At 39.5% G+C, this 23,880-nt stretch overlaps 1 protein-coding gene across 2 annotated transcripts in view; it reads left to right on the top strand.

Moving 5' to 3' along the window:
- ITGA8 (integrin subunit alpha 8) overlaps positions 1 to 23,880 on the top strand; it is a 187,594-nt gene that overhangs the window by 4,286 nt on the left and 159,428 nt on the right. For both annotated transcript variants that reach the window (XM_068561963.1, XM_068561966.1), the window contains exon 3: positions 21,119 to 21,219. In XM_068561963.1, coding sequence (XP_068418064.1) covers positions 21,119 to 21,219 — 101 coding nt within the window. The remainder of the gene's footprint in view (positions 1 to 21,118; positions 21,220 to 23,880) is intronic.

Genomic DNA, 23,880 nt, shown 5'->3' with positions numbered 1-23,880 from the left:
CACATTATTTCTAATCCATACAACAAAATGACCATGTAAAACCCATTTTATGAGTAAGGCAACAGACATCAAAGGTGTTTAAAAGATACATCCAAGACCACACAATGGTAAACAGTAGATGCAGGGCTAGTCCAAAACAGACTGCAAATTCAAGGTTAGATCGTATGGAGCTGAGGCACTGCTCACCTTCCCTCCCCCTCCTCCACTTCCCCACCCCAAAGTTACCGTCACAGGTTCCAGTTAAAATGATCCTCCAGAGAAGATCTGAAAGGGGAAAGCAGTTTGGGTAGAAGGTTGTGGAAACCAGAGGTCGTAGAGACAGCCTTTGTCTTGGTGGGAATGATGGGTTGTATATGCCCCCTCAGCTGCCTCTTGTCCTACCCTCTGCCCATGGGCAGCAATGTGCAGGTTTCCCCCAAAGAGGAAGAAAATTCCTCTGCTTGACAAAGTAGGGGTTCTGAGTGCTGGACACCCGCAAACTGAGATGCACATAATAGAGTGTGATGCCTCGGGCATCAATATAGATCACATTGCAAATATACCTTTGTACAGAGAACCATGACTGTCTCTGTCTTCCACCCTGTCTGCTTTTACTATTACATCTGAATTCGAGACATTCTAAGTAAATTTGACCTTTTAATGATGTTGTTTCAACTTGTTCAGGCCCCGGGGGTGTCTATAAATTAATGCTCGCTGCGGTAACCTACTAAACTCTCTCAGCCTAGACACTGGGGGAGACTGGCCTATAATTTAGTCCGTGAATCTGGTTGTGATCTTGAACCTTAGTTTATTTAAGGTCAACTGCCTTTTTTTTTTTCTTTCTGCCTTTGCGTTTGAAATTTTTTTCATTAAATAGTCATTTATTTTATTTTTACTTTATCCTATAACCTGGATTTTAAAAAATTACTTACCATAAACGCAAAAATACAGGAAGCTGGGAATTGCCTAGCACTTCAAATGTATGAATACTATTAAAATCTGTGGTCCTTTCAAGTATGAAAAAAGAAAACTTTCAGGAAGCATATGGTGGTGGGGAGGGAAAAGGGTAGATAATTTTCCTGCTCTGCACAAAATCAAGTGGCTCCAAAAATGTCCTTCTCTCAGCTCCCTCCTGGCTTTCCCTCTTACTTCACTAGAATAAAATTCCCCCATCACCGAACTGATTTCTTCCACTTTTGCCTCTAAACTGTGCCCACGTCTTAAATGTAAAACATCGCATCTGCCAAATTCATGCCTCTCCTTTCTAAATCTACTCCAAGGTTCATTGTTTTTCTTCTTCCTACGTTTTCCAAACCTATGTGTGGATTACATAAAAACTCCTAGGTTACAGCTCTCCAGCTAGAAGAAGGGTGAATGAGACAGAATGAAACAGACACTCCATCTTTGGAATGATGAAAAGGCAAATTGCAACAGTGGTAACAAAAGCATAGTACACAAATATTTGATTGTTTTAAATGCTCGAATGCAACCTTTTGCAGTGAAAGATAATTGCATGTGCTAATAATGATGATAATCATCACAGCATTAGTAATCAGGGAGGGGCAAATAGCTGGGAACACTCCCAGTTAGAGACCCACTTAAAGAGTGAACAGGAAGAGGTGGGAGGTACCATTGAGATTTGGAAGTCATCTGAGAAAGACTACCAGAATTTGCCTGGCCTTAATTTAGCATCTTTGTGTTCCAAAAAAAAAAAAAAGAAAGAAAGAAAGAAAAAAGAAAAACTTAAAATGGAAGACAATTTGGTTAGGGTATTTCAAAGCTCTAGAATGGTAAGATTTTTTTCGGAATTGTGTTTTAGCTTCGAGCCCGGAAGCCTTTGTTGGGGGTGGAGGGGCGGGCAGGGGTCTGTTTTATTTTTCATTTCATGTCGAGTGAGCCCACAATAAGCAGCAGCTTAAAGCATCTGGCGCTGTGACTGGTACAGGGTTGTTTTTCCATAGCATTGGGTGTGCCCTTTTTCTCATGTGAGGGTTGGGAAACATATTGGTCACATAAGTCTTGCTTTTCTAACCTCCTCAGAAAGAAACCAGTTTTTGTTCAGGAACAAAGCAAAGGCAAATGCAGGGCAGAGCTATCCCAGTAAATGACAGAGGAGATAACACCAAGGTGATAGAACTCAGAGATAGCAGATATCTGGACTCCAGTAAGTTCAACTGAAAGTGGAAAAAACAAAAAAGGCGGAAGGCAGCCCAAAGATAACCTGCTCCTTTTAAGAATTAATATTGCCAGAGTTAGGGTAAGTTTTGCTTCTCACACACACATGAAAAAAAAATATATATATATGTATACACACACACACACACACACAGATTAGGGCAGAAAGCTTACTCTGCTAATTATTGATCCCGCTGAGTCATCAGGGGTGATTAAGCTGGAAGGCTCACTTATTCTAGAAGCAGCTCATGATGGCTTCCATGACTGACAGGCTGGCCCAACAGATGCAACCAACATCCCTCAGCTTCTCGCAGTTGGCTCTAACTTTCATGTGACAAAAGGCAATGGCCATCGAAGTCCTGACATGAGAAGTGAAGGGGGAGCGGTCCCCACAGCTCACAGCACCGGAGGAAGCAATTAGAAAACGGAAGTCCTTGAAAGTCCAACTAGAAATGGGAAACAGATCTGCTCTACGGCTAGTTGAGTAGAATGTGCGTTAGGCGCCTGTTGCTTAATCTGCAAAATTCCTTCAAGAAGCTGGACGTGTGTGTGATGCAACAGGCGTCCAGGCTCTTGGCAGGAAGAATCCATGCAGCAGCTGCAGCATTCTGGGAGGAACGTAGGAAATTGTCTTGAAATTGTTGTGAAGGCAAGAAAAACGCACTGGCACATTGAAGCCAGCCAGGTGTGATGTGCGAGTTCAAACTTTACCTGTCGTGTACAGAGTCCTGTATCTGTGAGTTGTGTTGATGAAGGGAATTGCTGACATTTCTAACAAGCTCAGCTAAGCAGTGCCCTGATGGACACCATCCAGATACACAAACATGGATTTTTGAGGAAGAGAGATAAAAAAACTAATTATTGATCTTCTTAAAAGCGCTCACTTTAAAAATATTTAATTTTCAGAATTCAGTTCAAATACATTTTCACATAACATTTTAGTGCATCAAGCAAGGTGTACGTGTATAATGAAATGCTAAAATAGATTAAAAGTAGTTTCGATTCTGGGTTACATTATATGGGGATTTAAGGTAGATAAGCAAATCGTGATGCACAAATAAGCAATTTATACTTTAAACATTCTACCTAATACACCGGTGTTGCTCTGTTATGGACCTCAGCCAGGCAGCTCTCAGACCAGCTGGGAGGGAATGGGGCTCGTCTCCAGCCCTGCAGAAAGGCCAGCTCCTGGATCTCTGAGATTTAGACCCAAAGGTCTGCAAGTGGAGAAATTCTTCTAGATCCACAGACACTGGCCAAAGTGATCATTTACCCTTTTACTTGCTTTAGTAGAAGTAAAGCATAGATTATAAAAATATGTCTTTATAGAAATGGTTGCCAGGCATTAGGAGTAGGAAAGAGGGGTTGTCTCCAACGGGGAAGACCAAGGGAATTTGGAGAGCTGATGGAACTTCCTGCATCTTGATTGTGATGGTGGATCCATGATGGTATGTGTTTATCAAAATTCATTGAACTGTACATCACCAAGAGTGAATTGTACTGCGTGTAAATAAAACCAAAAAAGAAAGAAAAAACATTATGGAGCATGGCCATTGCTATAAGCATGTGGGCTTAAACTCTTCGACTACAGGAAGGTCTGATGTAATAATAGCTGGAAGTATAAGGACACATCCCTGAAAAGCTAAGTAAGTCACCTTACTGCCCCCAAATAGGGGCAAACAATGTGTCAGATCGTCAGACCTTCTATACATTGTTTAAATAAAGAATACTATATTCCGAATGTGTTTGGCAAGAAAACTGTGAATGGAAACATGTTGAATCAGAATAAATCTTTGCAACGAAGCATCATACTTAGTAATTCTCATATCCTTGCTGAAATTCAGGCATGGGACCTCTCATTGATCATCATTAAACTAAGGAGGTCTTACTTCAAACACATTATTGTAGTAATCAAAAGCAGTATAACTGCACTGCAGAGCATTAACTTATTAACATTAGGTCAATTTTATACTTAAGCTCTGATATTTGACATATGGCCACAGATTTGTGTATGATATTGCAAAAGCCTCTGTATCAATCTGCCCTGATTTCGATGAGAGAGATGAGAGAGAAGGGCACACACCATTGCTACAGGAATAGGTTTATGCAAGGACCCTACACAGCCCAGGTTACACACAGCAATCTTACCCGAGGTGTATTGGGTCAGAGCCAACTCCCCCCAGGCAGGTTATGGCTCCATTTCAGATCGGTCTGTTGTCATTCCCCATGATTTGCCCACGTGCCTCTGGCGTAAGCCACCCCTGCCTCTTACCATATGGTTTCCATAATACGTCATGGCACAGCTTACCTCTCGGCATCTATTACGTACACCCGTGTCCCCACTTACCCTGAGCCCATGTCCTGGTGCCTCTCTCTTAACCACCCAGAACATCTTATTTTCCAGGAACGATTTTCTGGTATTTTTCTGGCTTCTCTCTTTCTACAATTCCCAGTGGAAAATATGTTTCAAAATTAATTCTAAAGTTGCTGCAGATCCTTTTTTAGAAGAAAAGGGGCATAACACTAAAAAACTAACATTTTCAAACATCCTACATATGGATGTGTCTCACGTAAATGATGGTATAAGTCACACAATTGGGTATTATAGAACCATAAAAAAATTAAGCCTACCAAGAATCAGGATTAAAATGGGGAAATGCTTTTGTTTTAATATTAAGTGAGGACTTCCCTGGTGGCACAGTGGTTAAGAATCCACCTGCCAATGCAGGGGACACGGGTTCGAGCCCTGGTCTGGGAAGATCCCACATGCCGCGGAGCAACTAAGCCTGTGCGCCACAACTACTGAGCCTGCGCTCTAGAGCCCACGAGCCACAACTACTGAGCCTGTGTGCCACAACTACTGAAGCCCACGCGCCTAGAGCCCATGCTTCGCAACAAGAGAAACCACCACGATGAGAAACCCACGCACCGCAACAAAGAGTAGCCCCCACTCGCCGCAACTAGAGAAAGCCCACGTGCAACAAAGACCCAATGCAGCCAACAATAAATAAATTTATTAAAAAAAAAAGTGAAAAAAATAAAATTTAAAATTATGTCTACAACTTGTAGAAGAGTACGAGAGGAGATAGGCAATGAGACGCTATTGGGAAATGTAATTAAAACTGGTTTTTTTTTCTTCTTTTTCTAGTGCATTTATTACTTATTTGTAAAAACCATGAACAGGTATTTATTTATGATCAGGAAAAATAATGATAAAATGAAACACGCAAAAATTTCTAAATGAAATTATTGAGTACACGGAAGTGTTATGGAGATTAACAATGGAAAACCACAATTCAGGTTCTGTATTAGCTGAAAGCAATCTTAGTTGCTTCCTCTTTTGTCTTGGGTGTAGGTGGCAGAGTAGTTTAGAAATGTACTTATTTACGTATAGGTGTTTATGCTTCAAAATACTGAAGACAAAGGGTGTTTTCAATGACAGTTATATGTGTAAAAATAAGAAGATGCAGTGTATCACCTGTTTTCATTCTAGATTGCTCCTACATCAGTAGAAACATAGGCTTGGTGGTCTGACATGACAGTTTCTAGAGCCTTTTAGAATAAGAGAGCTGTTTGTGGAGGCAAACTGCCTTACTGAGTCCACCTATTTAAAGGCTGATTTCATCCAGAAACACGCTCATAGACATATCCAGAAATAATGTTTAGTCCAATATCCAGGCATCTCATGATCCAGTCAGGTTAACACACAAAATTAACCATCACATCTTCTTTGAGACTTACGATATATAGTCTCCTTGAAAAGGCACTGAGAATTCATGAACAAAAGAAACCTGTTGGATCCATAGGATAGAATATTTTTCAACAGTCATTTCTCCTCACATTTCTTAAGCCAAAGAGTGCCTAGGGATTACTGTAGTATCAAATAACCCCAAATCTCTGGCTTAAACCAACAAGGTTTATTGCTTTTTCACACTATCTGGTTAATATGAACTGGAGAGGAGCCTCTGCTTATTCAAGTGACCCAAAGACCCAGGCTGATGGAGACTCCTTATTGATACGTGCTTTCAAGGTCACTCTAACTGGGAAGGCATGTGGCAAATTGCACATCGTCTCTTAAAACTTCCGCCTGGAATTGACATTTACTTCTTCTCCTCACGTTTGGTAGACCAAAGCACGCCTAGGAGGTTGGCCAGGCCAACTTATTTGAATATCTAACACTTTGTGGTAGATTGGTGTATTTACACACACCTGTCAAAATTGTTTATGCACAACCTTTAAAAGAATACTAGAAAGGAAATGCAATACAAGAGGTTGTCTTTGCAAATGCGATGAAAACAGGTTTTTCTTCTATTTCTAATGGACTTATTTTTCAGGACCTTTTTTTGGGGGAGCTGAAATAGCATAGTTCTTTGGGGCTATGGTCCCAATCCCCACATTTATGGTAAGAAGCAGACACATGGCAAGGAAACGAAGGTGTTTCTATCAACAGATGTGAAGATATGGGTGAAACTCATACTGACAATCAGTTCTCAACTTGTTCCACGTGGTCTCCATTCTTTGGCACAGATATTGTCTGGGAGGTCTGAGTACCCTTCATCCTTTAAGTCAGGCTCCTTGGGTGACATGTTATTAAATCATAATGTCTTTTTCCTTCAAAGCACCCTTTGGTTAACTTTAACTCATTTTTACTTACAAAACGCAGTTGGCCCTTGAATAACAGGGATTTGAACTGTGCCAATCCATTTATAGGAGGATTTTATTTCAATAAATACTACATTATTAAAGGATCCTTGGATGGTTGAGTTTGCAGATGCAGAGCTGCGGTTACAGAGGGCAGACTGTAGAACTTGAGCATCTGAGGCTTTTCGTATCCTTGGTGAGTCCTAGAACCAATCCCCAGCATTGTTCAAGGGTCAACTATTTTCTCTTAAGGAACAGTGGACTTGAAAATAAAGCTTAGCGTTAGCAAACAGTAAAATCAAATTTCAGGGACAAGAGGAGCATTAGTAACTTTCTTCAAGCAGGTCCTGTCCTTGACCCTGGAATTATGGCCATGAACATACCCTTGTGGGATTTATAGTGAATAGCCAGCGGCAAGTTGAGAAAAAGTAAGGTAAGGCTAAGGGGACAGAGAGCGGTATGTGTGTGTGTGTGTGTGTGTGTGTGTGCACGCATGCATGCACACATGTGCACTTTCTCTTTTAGATTGGCTGTGGTATTATTTTCCTGTTGCTGCTGTAACAAATTACCACGTACTTCGTGGCTTTGAACAACACAAATTGATTATCATACAGTTCTGGAGGCCAAGTCTAAAATAGGTCTCACTGGACTAAAATCAAGGTGTTGGCAGAGCTGTGCTCCTTCTGGAAGCTCTGGGGAAGAATCTGTTTTCTTGCTTTCTCCAGCTTCTGGAAGCTGCTCACATTCCTTGATTCATGGTCCTCTTCCATTTTCAAAGCCAACACTGTCTGGCTGAGTCCTTCTCACACTGCCTTGTTTCTGGTTCTCCTTTTCTGCCTCCTTGTTTCACATGAAAGGATCTTTGTTATTACTTTGGGCCCTCCAGATAATCCAGGGTAATCTCCCTATTTTAAGGTCAACTGATTAGCAACCTTAATAATTCTCCTTTGTCGTGCTACCTAACATAGTCAGGTTTGGGGCATTAAGATGGAGACATCTTGGGGGCTATTATTTTGCTTACCAGAGGTGGTCAGAGAAAGTTTCACTGAGGAGGTGATGTCTGAGCACGTGCCTAAATCAAGTGAGGGAAGGAACCGTGTGGTATGGGGCAGGGGGAATGTTCTACGTTGCAGGAGAGTCAATGTTAAGTCCGGAGAGGATAGTGTTCTTGGGAAATGGAGAAAGGCCACTGGGTTAAAGAGAAGTAAGTCAAGAAAAGAATGATAGAAAATGAGGCCCGAGAACCAGGTCTAGGCAAGATTATATAGCACCTTAAAAGCCAGAGTCAGGACTTTGGATTTTATTCTAAGAGTGATGGGCAGCCAGTGGTGGTTTTGAGTAGACAAGTAACAGAATTTGAATTATGTTTTTAAAAGGATCGGTTTAATAGCGTGTAGGCAACCAAGAGCAGAAGCAAGGGGATGGGGTAGGAGACAGACCCATCGTCTGGTGGTAGAAAAGTGCAGTTTGGGTTGAATGATAGCACTTAGGGTTGAGACGTGGTTGGATTTGGGATTTATTTGAAAGTGCAGTTGGTAGAATTTTCTTTATGGATCAGATGAAGGGTACAGAAGAAAGAGAAAAATTTGATCTGAGTAACTGGAGGAATGGGACTGAGAAAGGAAACAGTGGGGAAGGAGCAAATCTTAGAGAAAATATCCAGTTGAGTCCAGACACGAGAAATTGGAGATGCTTATTAGACATCCAAGTGATGTCAAGCGAGCAGTTAGATAAATAAACCCAGAGTTCAGGCGAGAGGTTTGGAGATTTAAATGTGGAAGTTTTAAGTATGTAGATGATATTTAAGGCCATGACTTAGGGAGATGGTGTGAATGAAGACAAGAAGTGAGGAGAAGCGAAGTGAAGCAAAGAGAAGAGAGAAGGGGAGGGGAGGGGAAAGGTCAAGGTTGAGACAGAGTCCTGGAGTCCCTGACATTTAAAGAAAAATCAGAGAATTGAGGAGGATGTATAAACAATGATAAGAAGGCGGCGCTGGCCGGTTAGACAAAAGAAGTCAAGAAGCCAATGAAGAAATTCGTGTGCATTGCAGTGAACTTTGAACATCTGATTTGGTCACAGAAAGTGACTGACAGCTGATAAAAGTAGTTGCAGTGGCAGGAGTGTCAGGAGAGAATGGGAGAAGACCAACAGGAGACAGCAAGTCTGTAGAGCCATTTTATCCCAAGGAGTTCCACCCTAAGTGAGACCACAGAAATGTAATCATCAAGAAGACACGATAGCGTGTTTGTAATCTAATAGGAATTGTCCAGTCGATAGGGAAATGATGATGTTGATTAGAGTAGGAGAATGAGCAGAAACAGATTCCTGAGTAGATGAAAAGGGATGGGTGGGACTTTACACAGATGGAGGGATTGGCCTTGGAGGAGCACAGAGACGGTCCATCCTTAGAAAGCAGAGAAAGCAGAGCCAGAGTGGGTTTGTGGGTTTGGCAATAGAAGGAAGAAAACGATCTTCTTTCATTTCTTCTATTTTCTCAGTGACATAAAAAGCAAGATTATCAGCTGAGAGTGAGGAGGTAGACACAGAAGGTTGAGATAAGGAGAAAATGTAAATAGTAACAGCGAAATGGCAGAATGCATTAAGCAACAAAGTGCACAGGGACTGCCCAATAAATCCTATTTAAAATCTGAATTTATTTGGGGAAGGAATACATTTTGCCTCCGCTCAACCTATAGTATGGTCCTACTTGTTTGGCGTAGAGTTTAAGATTTCCCAGAGGATAATTCCATCTTGGGTATTAATCTTCCGTTAAGTATACATTGAAGAAACAGAAGGTTTGAATGCTGAAGTTCCTGTTTTGTGTAATGTTGGGAATGGTGATTTTTTTTAAAAATTTATTTATTTATACTTTTATTTTTGGCTGTGTTGGGTCTTCGTTTCTGTGCGAGGGCTTTCTCCAGTTGCGGCAAGTGGGGGCCACTCTTCATCGCGGTGCGCGGGCCTCTCACTATCGCGGCCTCTCGTTGCGGAGCACAGGCTCCAGACGCGCAGGCTCAGTAGTAGTGGCTCACGGGCTTAGTTGCTCCGCGGCATGTGAGATCTTCCCAGACCAGGGCTCGAACCCGTGTCCCCTGCATTGGCAGGCAGATTCTCAACCACTGCGCCACCAGGGAAGCCGGGTGATTTTTTTTTTTAAAACCACAAAATGAACCATTTTGTTAGATGATGGTTGGTTCCCTTTTTACCACATCTTCTGGCAACAGGGATGAGGTCCTGAGGAAAATACAAGCATACAACAGGAGCTTTTCAAGTGCTACAGGGAGGCAAGTTTATATAACCTTCATCCTGGAACCCAATCATATCCTGTATTTAAAAGTATTGCTTTGAGGTCATAGTGAAGAGATTTATGTCATTCAGTCTGCTTGCTGAGATTCCCATGCTGAGAGATTTTCATGATTTCTTGAAGCAAATACATTTTGGGGCCCCGAACAGAGAAGCATGCTCTTCTCCTCACAATTGGAAGGTGACATATAAGTTAAGTCAAGAGTTCTCATTTCCCCAGCTATGTCGATGGCCAAGATATTTGATCCCAGGTAATTATTCCAAGTGTGAGAAAATCTAGAGATGAGAGAAAGTGTGAAAAATTCAAGGAGCTGAAAGAAGATCACTATGGCTCGGAATGGCATGAAATGTTGATGCTGGCAAGATAAGGGTGGGATATGGCTGGTTTTAAGAATTTTGGCATTTTAGAAAGAACTCTAGTGTCAGGACGGAGAATGCATTTGAAGGTGACAAGCCTGGAGGAAGGGAAACCAGGTAGGGGACCACTGCAGCCACTGAGGCTAAAGAAATGGGAGTCACCCCAGGGAAGTGGCACAGGAATGGAGAGAAACAGATGGACTTGAGAGAGCTCTAGAAGGAGGCACCAGCAGCAATTGGTTACTGAGTGGCGATAGGAGGTGCGGTGCAGGGTTGGTGGTTGTCAAGGATGCATTCCAAGCTTCTGGCTTGGTTCACGGGGCTGCCATTCTACTAGGTATAAACAGCAAGCAAGACAGACGTACTCGCTGGGCTTGAAATGTTCAAGTCCAGTGGAAGAGAAGACTAGTGCCTGGCAGCCCTAACAGAGGGATAAGCGCTGTAACAGGAGAAAGTGTAAAAGGGTTTAGGTGTGCAAAAGAGGGCTCTTGTTCTTGACTGAAGGGGGAACTTTTTGTGTGGCTGGGAAAGCGTCTCGGAGGGGGCATCATTAAAGGTCAGAGGTGAAGGGTGAATGTGTGTGTGTGTGTGTATACACACACACGCACACATGTGTCTGTCTCGGGGTGGGTGAGATGGGAAGGAAAACCATTCCAGCCAGCGTATGTGAGGTGGGGTGGGTTGTAGCAGGTGAGGTCAAAGTTGAGATCTCAGTCTCTACCACCCACCTGTAACCAGCTCTGCCCTGCAGATTTGCGTGTTTCCTACGAGGAGCCAGAGTGTTGTGTCTGAGCTGCCCCAGCTGGCGTCTCATTTCCCCTTGGAGACGTGATTCTTTCATTTCTTGATATTTGCTCCTCTAGCTGCATCACGTAGATGAGAACACTCACCCGAGAAATTACTTGCATCATACCAACAGAAGTCCATATGTATTTCTAGAACAAACCTTACATATGGCCTCCGTCAAATTACACATGAAAAACACTTAAATGATTTTATATGATGTAGAAACAAATGTCTGAGGAACACTAGCTAGGCCCTATTGGTTATTAAAAACAGGAAGTTGGAAACGTGATCTTTCTCCAGAAGACGATATAGATGTGGAAATAATTGTAGCATAAAACTGATATTCTCATCTAGATCAGGAAAACTATATAATAGGAAGATTGTAATACAATATTTACTAGTGCTGTCCGAAACCCATATTTATGAACACTGTTACTAGAACTCTAAAAGCATACTTTCAGCTCATTTAACTTTATTAGTTATTTAGTTATGTGTGGAACCAAACATTTAAATAGTGATATGAAAAATACAATTTAAAATAAAAGCTTCATGATTTCCAGAAAAGAAATGTCTTAAACTAAAGGAATGAGCTAGAAGCCTCAAACTCTGAATGGCTGGATGGGTTTATAAAACAACAGTGAGTGTGTCCAGGGAGGGGGGGATTCCAGTGGCCTTTCACTTACTACTTTCTACAATTTTTTTTTTTAATTTTATTTATTTATTTATGACTGTGTTGGGTCTTCGTTTCTGTGCGAGGGCTTTCTCTAGTTGCGGCAAGTGGGGGCCACTCTTCATCGTGGTGCGCGGGCCTCTCACTATCGCAGCCTCTCTTACTGCGGAGTACAGGCTCCAGATGCGCAGGCTCAGTAATTGTGGCTCACGGGCCTAGTTGCTCCGCGGCATGTGGGATCTTCCCAGACCAGGGCTCGAACCCGTGTCCCCTGCATTGGCAGGCAGACTCTGAACCACTGCGCCACCAGGGAAGCCCTACAATTTTTTATACAAGTTTTCTTACTTTATATTGTTTGAATTTTTAAAAACAATAATCTGAAAGAATTTCAATTTGAAAAGAGTTTTGGGCCTTACATGTTATTTTATTTCACTTCATTTTTTATATCACTGGCATTTCTTTACTACATTTTCTCCCATATATTCTCCATGATTCTTTTTTTTTTTTTTTAACTTTTAAAAAATAATTAATTAATTAATTATTTTGCCTGCATTGGGTCTTCGTTGCTGCATGTGGGCTTTCTCCAGTTGCAGCGAGCAGGGGCTACTCTTTGTTGCGGTGCGCAGGCTTCTCATTGCGGTGGCTTCTCGTTGCGGAGCATGGGCTCTAGGCACATGGGCTTCAGTAGTTGTGTCATGTGGGCTCAGTAGTTGTGGCACACGAGCTTACTTGCTCCGTGGCATGTGGGATCTTCCCGGACCAGGGCTCGAACCCATGTCCCCCGCACTGGCTGGCGGATTCCTAACCACTGCGCCACCAGGGAAGTCCCTCCATGATTTTTAACCATGTGTGAATGGCTATTTGTCAAGCATGGCCCTACATTTTAAAGCAGTTTTTAAGAAAGTGATTTGGATTAGTTGACAAACAAGGAGGAGTGGAATTTTGTAAGAGAAGCTTCATGTACAAAGTCTGGGAGTAAGACTCAATAGGGAACAGAGAGGAAGCTGCCTGAATGGAAGGAAACGCCATATCTGGAGATCAGGTGTGAGGTCTGGGACCTACATGGTGGAGGGCGGGACAGTTAGATCTGATCTACTAGGTAATGGCAGGAAAACGAGTATGCCCATGTGTGTTTGTGTGTGTGTTTGTGTACAGGCACACATTTGTATACAGTATACATATATGATATAAATAATAAATCTCAGTTATATAGAATGTTTATTTAATCAGAATAACATATTTCTGTCCACAATGGATGAATGAATAAAGAAGATAGATATAGATATCTTATATATATGTGTATATATATACATGCACACACAATGGACTATTACTCAGCCATTAAAAAGGAGGAACCCCTGCCATTGGCATGAATGGACCTTGAGGGTATTATGCTAAGTGAAATAAGTCAGACAGAGGAAGATAAATACTGTATGATCTCACTCATGTATGGAATCTAAAAAAAAAAAAACAAAAACCAGCTCATAGAAAAAGAGATCAGACTTGTGGTTACCAGAGCTGGGGGATGGGGAGAAGGGGAAATGGGAGAAGGGAGTCAAAAGGTAAAAACTTCCAGCTATTAGATAAATAAGTACTAGGGATGTAATATACACCATGATGACTATAGTTAACATATATAAAATAATGCATACATACACATAAACACACACACACACACATATATATGTATAGTATATATGAAAGTTGTTAAGAGACTCAATCCTAGGAGTTCTCATCATCAGGAACATATTTTTTCTTTTTTTGTGTGTGTGTCTATGTGAGATGATAGGTATTAACTAAACTTACTCTGGTGACCATTTCACAATATACGTAAGTCAAATCGTTATGCTGTGCACTTTAAACTTACACTGTGCTGTATGTCAATTATATCTCAGTGTAACTGGGGGAAAAAAGAGTAACACGTTTTTTGAACGTTATATGAAACAATGAATTAGTCTGATATTTCCTTAAATACTTGAAAATTCCCAGTAAGATGATCAAGAGTATGAAGGCTACAGAGGTATTCCTTCATGGCTTTTAATTGTGGTTTTGGAATATTAGGAGGCATACATTTGGAAGTTTAATTTTCCAGGACATAAAAATTGACCCAGATTCTTTTCTTGGATTTGTTTCTTTTAGACAAGGAGTTCTCTGGCTACCGATATTTTATTTTAAATTTTACATAGGAGTATTCCTTGTTCTCAGATACATAATTTCAATTTGAATGAAATATTTACAGCATACGCTGATGAAGGAAAAGATTATAAATAAACATATAAAGATTTCCTTTCCCCTTTTCCTGATTAAAAATGTCTGGACAGCTCCTGCGACAGCTTTAAAAAAATCCCTAGGGTGAAGCACTTGAAGTAATGACTGAAGATTACAGGGAAACTTACTGTTTTCCAGGACAAGGCTGAGGACTTTATAGTTTTTCAGAAACCACCCCATCTGCCAAAATGTTTGCTGCACCTGTGTCAGTCTCAGCTCTTCTCTCTCACCCATGGTGATCTACCCTCACTTCTTGTAATTCCTCCCATTCTACTCAGTGAAAAGATTAGAAAAATCTGCTTGTAGCCCATATGTGCACCATATTCTACATTCCCTCACTCACTCCTGCTCAGAAATGAATATTCCCGTGAAAAAGGAGCCGAATGTTAGTAGGTTTGCCACCCACCGGGATTCATACCCTGATTGCCCAGAGACCAAAGCTACCAATTAAGAGAGATGGCTTCAAAGCCCAGAAGTGTCAGACAAGCCAAATCAGTTTTACTGCTACCAACCATCTAAATTTCTCAGGTTGACCTACAGATGTCTTGATTTTATCTCTAGGTTTTCTTTTTTCAGATCATAGACGTAATAACGTTCACTGTAAAAACTCAAACAACACAGAAATATATACAATTAAAGTACAAAAAGCCACTAAAGCATGTACACTCCCTGCCTTCGAGAGAACCATCACAAACAGTTCAGTGTCTATACACTTACACACCCACACACAGAACATTTTGAATTTAAAGGATCATACTGAACAATATCCTAGGCAAGCTTCTGAATGAATAGATGGGAGTTTGGTCATTCATTCAGCAAACTCTTCCGGAGGACTCACTATGTGTCAGGCATTGTTCTAGAAGTGGGGAACACAGCAGTGAAGCAGAGAACGTCTCTGTCCACGGGATTCATGTATATTTGGAAGGGAATGGACGGTCAGTAAACAGGCAAACTACGAAATAAGATCATCTCAGTTAATGGTAAGTGCTATGAAGGAAAGTCTAAAGGGTAACGGGAGAGAATGACTTAGGGTAGGGTGAACTAGCTGCTCAGGGAAGGGGGTCTCAGAGGAAGTGGCATTTGAGCTAAACCCTGAGTGACAGGAAGGAGGGAGCCATGCAGAAAACTGTGGGGAGAGTATATGCAATGAGGAGACAGAAAAGGCTGGGCGTGTTCAAGAAGGGCGGTGTAGGGACTTCCCTGGCGGTCTAGCGGTTAAGACTTCGCCTTCCAATGCAGGGGGTGTGGGTTCAATCCCTGGTTGGGGAGCGAAGATCCCACAAGCCTCATGGCCGAAAAACCAAAACGTAAAACAGAAGCAGTATTGTAACAAATTCAATAAAGACTTAAAAAAAAGAAAGGTGGTTGTCTGAAGCTTAATGAGCTGGGAAAGTAGGAGGAGGTGGTGGGGGCCAGATCATGCTGGGCCCTTCCAGTCGCATCAGGAGGTACCAGTGCAGAGGTGGAATGACAACTCTCCAAGGAACAAAAAAAAAGATGGATTGTTCAGTAAGTGGTGTTGAGACACTGGCCTTTCATATTGAAAATAAGTAAGATGCCCATGCCATGTCCAATATAAAAACATTCCAGATGGATGACAATACTCGTAAAGTTAAAAGACTAGCAAAAATCGGAAGGTGATATTGACAACGTATATGTGGGAAAAAGAATCAGTACTCAGAATATATGCTGAATTCTTCTAATCAAAAAGACTAATAACCAAACAAGGAAATGAACAAAGGATATGAGCTAGCAATTCACAGAAGAAAAAAGTGTATGGTCCGTAAGCATAAAAAGATGATTAACTCTACTAATTATCAGGGAAATGCACATGAAAACAGAACAAAATGAAGGACCATTTCATAGTCGTCCAGGTTCGCAGAAATTTAACAGCTCTACGATGACAAGAGCTGATAGTCTCTCTCTCGTGCCCTGCGAGTGTGCATGGAAATTGGGGCTACTTTGGAGGTGGACTGGCAGAACTGATAAAACAGATATAATAATTCTCTATGACCCAGCAATGTCATTTCTAGTCTGGTGCCGGAGAGAAACACTTCTCCATCTGCAGATGAAGATGAATATAAGGATACTCAGGGCACATGTTTGTTGTAGTAGAAAAACTGAGAAACCTAAATGTTCATGTGTAAATGGAATGGATAAATAAAATGCAGATGGCTATCTAATGAGATACAATACTTACAGGAGTTTCAAAGAGTGAGTTGGATCTATTATCTATCTATCTATCTACCTATCTATCTATCTAATTATCAAAGCATAGGTTATTTCCCAAAAACATAAAATTGAATGTTAAACACAGTTACACGCTGTTCCATACAGATAGTATAATACCACTTTTATTCAGTTAAAAAGAGCACACAGGGACTTCCCTGGTGGTCCAGTGGTTAAGAATCTGCCTGCCAATGCAGGGGACACAGGTTCGAGCCCTGGTCCAGGAAGATCCCACATGCTGCGGAGCAACTAAGGCCACGTGCCACAACTACTGAGCCCGTGCGCCTAGAGCCCGTGCTCCGCAACAAGAGAAGCCACCGCAATGAGAAGCCCGCGCACCGCAACGAAGAGTAGCCCCCGCTCGCTGCAACTAGAGAAAGCCCGCGCACAGCAACGAAGACCCAATGCAGCCAAAACTTAAATAAATAAAAAATAAAAATAAATTAATTATAAAAAAATTTAAAAAAAAAAGAACACACAAAGAATACTCAATAGTAAATCGTTGGCAAAACTACAGCAAAACCTGACCCACCACCTGTTTGTGCATGCCTATAAGCTGAGAGTAGTTTTTACATTTTGTAATGATTGGAAAATTTTTTTAAAGAATAATATTTAAATGATGCATGAAAATTATATGAAATTCAAATTTCATTGTCCCTAAGTAAAGTTTTATTGGAACATAACCAAGAGCATTTTTAAAAACATATTGTCTATGGCTGCTCTTGCTACAAGGGCAGAGATGAGTAGTTTCGACAGACCATAGAGAATGCAAAGCCTGAAATATTTATTATCAGTCCTTTATAGAAAGTATCTGCAGACCTCTGTTCTATATTATTCATGGACATTATTTTTTAAATGGCCGGGAGTATACACATCACATTCATGATGGTGACTACCTCTGGATGAAGAGGGGATGGAACTGGAGATAGATGTCAAAGGGTAATGTGATGTTTGCAAATGTGAAAAACTTAACAATTGTCAGTTCTGCCTGGTGGGAATACAAGTGTTTGTTATATGAAGTCCTCGTGCCTTTCTATACTTTTTTTTAAAGCCTCAGAAAAGGTAAAACAGAAAAGTATATTTTGTAGACAATATTCTATATCAATGCATCTAAATCTGGCATATGTATTTTTTTAACTTTTATTTTATATCAGAGTATAGTTGATTTACAATGTTGTGTTAGTTTCAAGTGTACAGCACAGTGATTCAGTTCTACATATACATGTATCTATTCTTTTTCAAATTCTTTTCCCATTTAGTTTATTACAGAATATCGAGCAGAGTTCCCTGTGCTATACAGTAGGTCCTTGTTGATTATTTCTTTCAAAGACAGCAGTGTATACATGTCAACTCCAAACTCCCAATATATGTTTTAATAGTTGAATAGTACTCTATTTTATAGGTAATAGGAATTTCTTCTCGAATCCCTTATTTATGAACATTTAAGATGTTTCAGTTTTGCTGTCACAACCAGGACAGCAAATATCTTCACATTGCATCTTAAAGCATTTGTGTAATTATTTCTATTGAACAAGATCCTAGGAGTTGAATTCCTTGTTCAAAAAAATGTACATTTAAAAATTTGATATATGTTGCAAATCGCCCTTCCAAAATGCTGCATTGAGTTATTATCTTGAAAACAGAGATTATTAATATTTTTTGCCAAACTGCTAAGTGACAAGTATTAAGTCATTATGGTTTTAATTTGAGGTTCAGGATCTCTGCATGAATTTATGAGATATTTGATTTCTTCTTCCCTGCAATGCCTGTTTAGACCCTTAGAACTTTTTCTATTGAATTTTAGTCTTTTTCTCTTATTGATTTGGGAACTCTTTTACATATTAAATATATTGATTCTTCTCTTGAAAAAAATTCACCTGGATTATATTTATTAACTTTGTTAATAGTGTTCTGGCACTTGGAAAGCTTTACATCACATGCAGTCACTATAAAACTTTTTCCTAGCTTTTGGCATAGTTTGGGATATGCCAAGGAGAGAATTGCTTTAGTAACTAATGGTCTCCACCATCTCCCAGAACCACTGGCCCTTCCAAGAATTCTCTGGGGTTGACAATGCACAGTGCCTTCCTTCTGTTCCAGAAGACATGTGGTCCTATCCTAAATGCATTGGTCCATATCACGGGAGTTTGGTCAGGAAACAGAAACCACTTTGAGTATTATAATTAGGACTGAGAGGTTTATATGATTATTGGAAAGACTGGGTATGTGAAAGCTAGGAAGGTCACTGCCTGCAGATCAAGAAATCTGGAAGTTCAGGACTTGATCTCAGTGGTCTGAAGCACCAAAAAGGCATGACTGTCAAAGGATACTTGAGAGCTGCAGGAAGAACATCACACCTGCAGCTACTGATGCCCCCATGCGTGCTTATAGTTGCTGCCAGAAAATAATGGCTTCTCCATCTTCTCCTCTTTCCAGATCTCTCCATGAGCCTCTCATTCAACCAGAATCCTACTTGTAAGAGGGTCTGGAAAATGTAGGTTCCAGCTTCTCAGCCCTTTGCCATACCAAGGAGAGCTTAGAAGGACAGAAATTGTGCTGAGTTTTTACAGGAGGTTGTTTTCAGGAAAGATCAGATCAAATCGAATCAAAAACATTCCCTGTTCATCGAGCACCAGTGTGCACAGGACTAAGCCCTGTGTTGGGTTGTTTGGCATGAAAGAATCTTGTTCAGAAAAGAAAGGTGAGAAATTAGGGAAAGGTCACTTTCACAATCAACCCAAATATATGTTACTCATTTGAATTTTATGACATTATAATATTAGATTTACATCAGTGAATTTATAAAAATAATAAAATAGAATTTTTAAAAGGTTACTTGGGAATTCCCTGGTGGTCCAGTGGTTAGGACGCTGTGCTTCCACTGCAGGGTCATGGGTTCGATCCCTGATCGGGGAACGAAGACCCCGCAAGCCACGTGGCACGTCCAAAAAAAAAAAAGATGACTTGTCCACCTCAAAGGTCAAGGTAAGGAGGATACACCTAGATCACAACTCATTTCAGTAAAGAGAGACCTGGGACAGTGGGATTATTCTCTTTTGTAATCCTTGGATTAGGGATGGAATTAGTGACGTCCGTTCATTTGTATTCTTGGTCTCGAAGAAATTTGTTGCTGGAAAATAACCCACAATTTACACTTTTAATCAAGTTATTACACAGTTCAACCTTATAATAGCAGAAAAGATGCCTTAGGCACCACAAAGGTAGAGTCATATCATTTTCTCTAGCAGAAGGCCAATTTGGAACATTGACTTGTGTGTCTGTGAGGTCCCTTCTAATTCTTGTACTTAGGTTGAGTTTCCAGGTTTCTAATTAAGAGAGATTTTTAAAGGGTTGTATTGCTGCAAGATTCTGTAGTATATTCTCAGCTTATAAAGTACTTCCACATTACCTATGTGATCTTTATGACTTTGATCACCTGTGAAAGAGGAAAGGGGGAGGTATTTTCAACCTAATTTTAGAGAAGAAATTAAAACTGCAGAAGATTAAATGAATTGCCCAAGATCACCCAGTGCAGGGTGACAAGATCCTTTCTCTCTGAGGTCTACGATCTTCTTGCCTAGATGCAAATAGGAATGTTTATATTTTCATTTTTATGCTCTAATCTGTAAGGTGCTCCAGTTCTTTGCCAGTTGTGTGCATTTTGGGTGAGGATTTCCAGAACTTGTTTTTTCTTTTTTAAAAGTCCAGAAACATCAAAAGCATAAGATTTTAAAGAAGGAAATTTGGAATTTCCTACTAACATGTCAAAGCATAAATTTTAGGTTAAGACCTAAGTATATACAATTTGTTCTTTCTTGAAAAGTCTGTAATCATATGTAAACTCAACTGAATATTAATTGCGTGTATATTTTGGCCTCCCTTAATAGAGGTTAAAAGTTCATTTGTAATGCATTTATTATAGAGTCAAGGAGGAAAAACAAAATGCACACCAAAGAGAACACATAGAAATAAGATGCCCTGGTACAAATGTCTTTTGAAATTCATTAGCTGTTACTGATGAAGTTCAGTTAGAACCATGCGGTTAGAACCACATGGGAGATATGTCGACTGGGAATCAGGAGTGAAAGAAAAGATATCTGCTTTTTATTAAGACCTGAAGTGTGTCGTAATTGGGTTGAATTTCCACCCAGATGGTCCCCCTCATGCTGACATCTGCAAAGTGCGGATAAAACTGTGTAGAGGTGTTATTTTCTGTGACTGAGTGGACACATGTTACCCAGTTAAAAACCAGGAACTTGGAGTCCTTTAAGCAGATTCCTGCTAAACCGTGCTGAGAAAGCTGTGCTTCCTGGAGCATGGAGGTTCCAAGTAGTTTCACTATCAGAAAAGGTTTGGAATTCCTTAGAGCAGTTATAAATGTTTGGTCTTCCATCTGGCAAACCAATGACAAAAGTGTAGATTCAAGACTGTCAGACTCTACATCAAGTTTACAGTAGTTATCCCTGAAAATGTAAGTCATTAAAAAAATTGCTTTTTTAAAGTTAAGTTGTGAAATGTCATGTTCAAATATGTATTTTCATTTGATTGGTATTTTTCTAAGTGAAAAGTCTAGCTTAGACTTAGTCAAAAAGGACCCCCCAGGTGTATGACATTTTTAAAAATGTTTTTAAATGGGTAAATTTATTATCACATATTTTAGCTGGCTGCCACGTTTTACAAATTATTAACAATCCATGTTCTCCCTGTCAGACAACAGAAAGATCAGAGTAAATGGAACCAAGGAGCCTATAGAGTTTAAATCGAATCAATGGTTTGGAGCAACAGTGAAAGCTCATAAAGGAAAAGTGGTGGTGAGTATCAACCGTGTGCTGGTGGGGCTGCTTTGGAATAATACGTACACTGAAATGTTTCAAAACTCATATCTACAAAAATCCGTTCATGTAAGAACATATCAGATTTTCAAAGATAAGCTATCAGCATTCCAAAAAAAAGTTAGTGCTTAAAATTAAAGAATCTATTTTAGTCTTTAAAGCTACAGGAAGTAAAGCTGGTTTTCCAGAAAATTGGTTAGATCTTTTCAAATATTTCAAAAACAAATACGGAAGATAGAAAAATAAAAGCTAAATCCTAAAAAGGTAAATATTTTATTGCTTAAGGTTGATTTAAAGGGCTGATTAAAGTTTGACCAGAGAAACAGGACTTCTACTGTTAGGATACTTTAAAAGTTAATCTACTGTGATGTCATTGATCCTCTTTAGAACTAACGGAAAGTTTTCTTTAAAAACATAACTACCAATTACATGGTTCTCTGAGTACACTGATACTTTTTAAAGTAAAAATGTCTCACTCACAGATAGAGATCTTTTGGCTTTAAAATGCTATGACTTTGTGATTCTCTTCTCTGTAGCTCTGAGTGATAATACATGTCTGGTTTACTGAGAAATAAATGAGTGTATTAAGTTGATCTGGAAACTTTTTTGTTGTTGGGGGATTTTTTTTTTTTTTACTATTGGCTCTAATTTCCTTACAAAATAAAGCAATAACTTTTGTTTTTGGGATTTGTTTAAAGGTGTTTGAATTATGATTTAATAAAAATAAGTATCTAAAGGAAATGCCTTGCTTTATTTGGTCTGTGGTTAATGCCCCACAGAAATTTTGACATAAAACAAGTAATATATAAAAACATAGATAGCCCTCTTTAGTGACAAATCCAGAATTTACAATAGGCTCTCTGTAGAATTGTATTTGCATTAATATAGTTCTCACATTCCAGGATTGGTAAAAACTTTTTAATCCTTTAGTGATTTACAATGTATGTGAATAGCTATTGAAAAGCTAATTCCATCTAATAACTATTTGGGGTTAAAAAATCTTTTGGTACTATATTGATTTTGATTAAGTCTTGAAAACTTATATTATTGTGCATTTATTCAATATTTGTAGAAATCTTCAGAATTACTGAACGTAAAATAACACACCATGTTCATAATAAATATGCTTAATCTGAGGGCATGCTTGCATTTTCAAAATTATGTGGTAGGAAATAGGATAATATAAAGTACCTTTCAAGTTAATTTTTTCCTTGAGCACTGAAACTTAGCAGCATAAAGAATTAAATGCTACGCTGTGTGACAATTCTTAGAACTTCAAATTGCTGTGAACAGAAGTATCGATTTTGAATATCCAGGTATCATGTGTGTTTGGGTCAAAGCCTGAATATTATCACATCATCGTGTTTCACATCAGTGTGAAACTGAACAGGTATAAAAAAGATAACTTTTTAGGGCTGATAGCAGGCAAGCACTGGAAAGAATTTTCATGGCATTAAAGTGTTCTATGGTGATGTGGAAGGTGATGCGAGTTGGCTTATACTGAGCCACATAGGTAATGCTTTCCCTTCCAAACTCCTACTTTTCACCATTCCACCTTATGTTAAATGTCTTAACCACACAGGGCCCGAAGTTAAGGGGACTTAGATGAGTTAGAGAGCTTTTCAGTATTGGCCAAGGCCTCACAATACAGAGAGAGACAAAAACCCAGAAAACTTAAGTTATTTTAGTAAAGATAACTTATATTCTCAAGTAAGAAGGGTGCTACTTAGTAAAGTTATCTAAAAGTTGTTACACATTGGACTGATTACCAGGGACATGTTTGCAGTCATGAAAAGACTTTAAAATCAGGATCTGCCTTCTCTTTTTCTGGCATTGTTTTAAGTGTGATGTCATCAAATTAGGAGAGAGGCTAGTGGTTCCATATTCTAGAAGTCTCTAATTCTGCATCCTTAGAAATGAGTGCTTGAATATTCAGGTAAAACACATTTACGTAGGATTCGAGCTAGCAAAACAGAAGTCAGAAAGGTGCCTGTGTTTTCTACCTGTTTATTTTTATTGCCTCTCTCGTTCCTAGCACAATTAATTATTTAATTTACTTCAAGAGGATTTCATATATCCTCTTTTATATTTGATAATCCAAGAATCATGTTTTTCTTACCATTGTTTAAATTAATTTTTGTTTTGTCATGAATAAAAACCATCAAATGAAAAATAAACCCACTGTGATAAGGGGGTACCAGTCCAAATGTAAGTTATTGTTTTTAAAAAATCGTCAGGTACACCCTCAGTGATAAACCAGAGGAATCCACAAAACAGAGGTTTATAAACTTGTCTGCATCTTTTGATTTGAAAGTAGTTTTTCTTTAAGCAACAATTAAACCAAGAAAGGAACTAGTTCTCTTTTTAAGACATCACGCTGATTCATTCACTGTTTAAATGTTCATCTGCTTTTATGTAGGTCCAATTAAAAAAAAAAAGAAAATATGAGTTCTTTGCCTTTAGTAAATATTTACTTTTGCTAGGCTACTTTGATTTGATTTAAAATCCTGTGGGGGAAAAATCTCATTCCTTTGTATATGCTTAATTTGTTCCAATTCTGTGGTGCCTTAATGTTGAAATATCGGCTTTGGAAGTTTAATTAACTCTGACTACCGAGGTACTCATTAGCATATTGGCGGC

Source organism: Eschrichtius robustus, chromosome 1 (assembly GCF_028021215.1).
Source record: "Eschrichtius robustus isolate mEscRob2 chromosome 1, mEscRob2.pri, whole genome shotgun sequence".
Classification (NCBI taxonomy): Eukaryota; Metazoa; Chordata; class Mammalia; order Artiodactyla; family Eschrichtiidae; genus Eschrichtius; species Eschrichtius robustus.
Note: the sequence above shows the minus strand (reverse complement) of the source record. Positions and strands in the feature narration are given on the sequence as shown.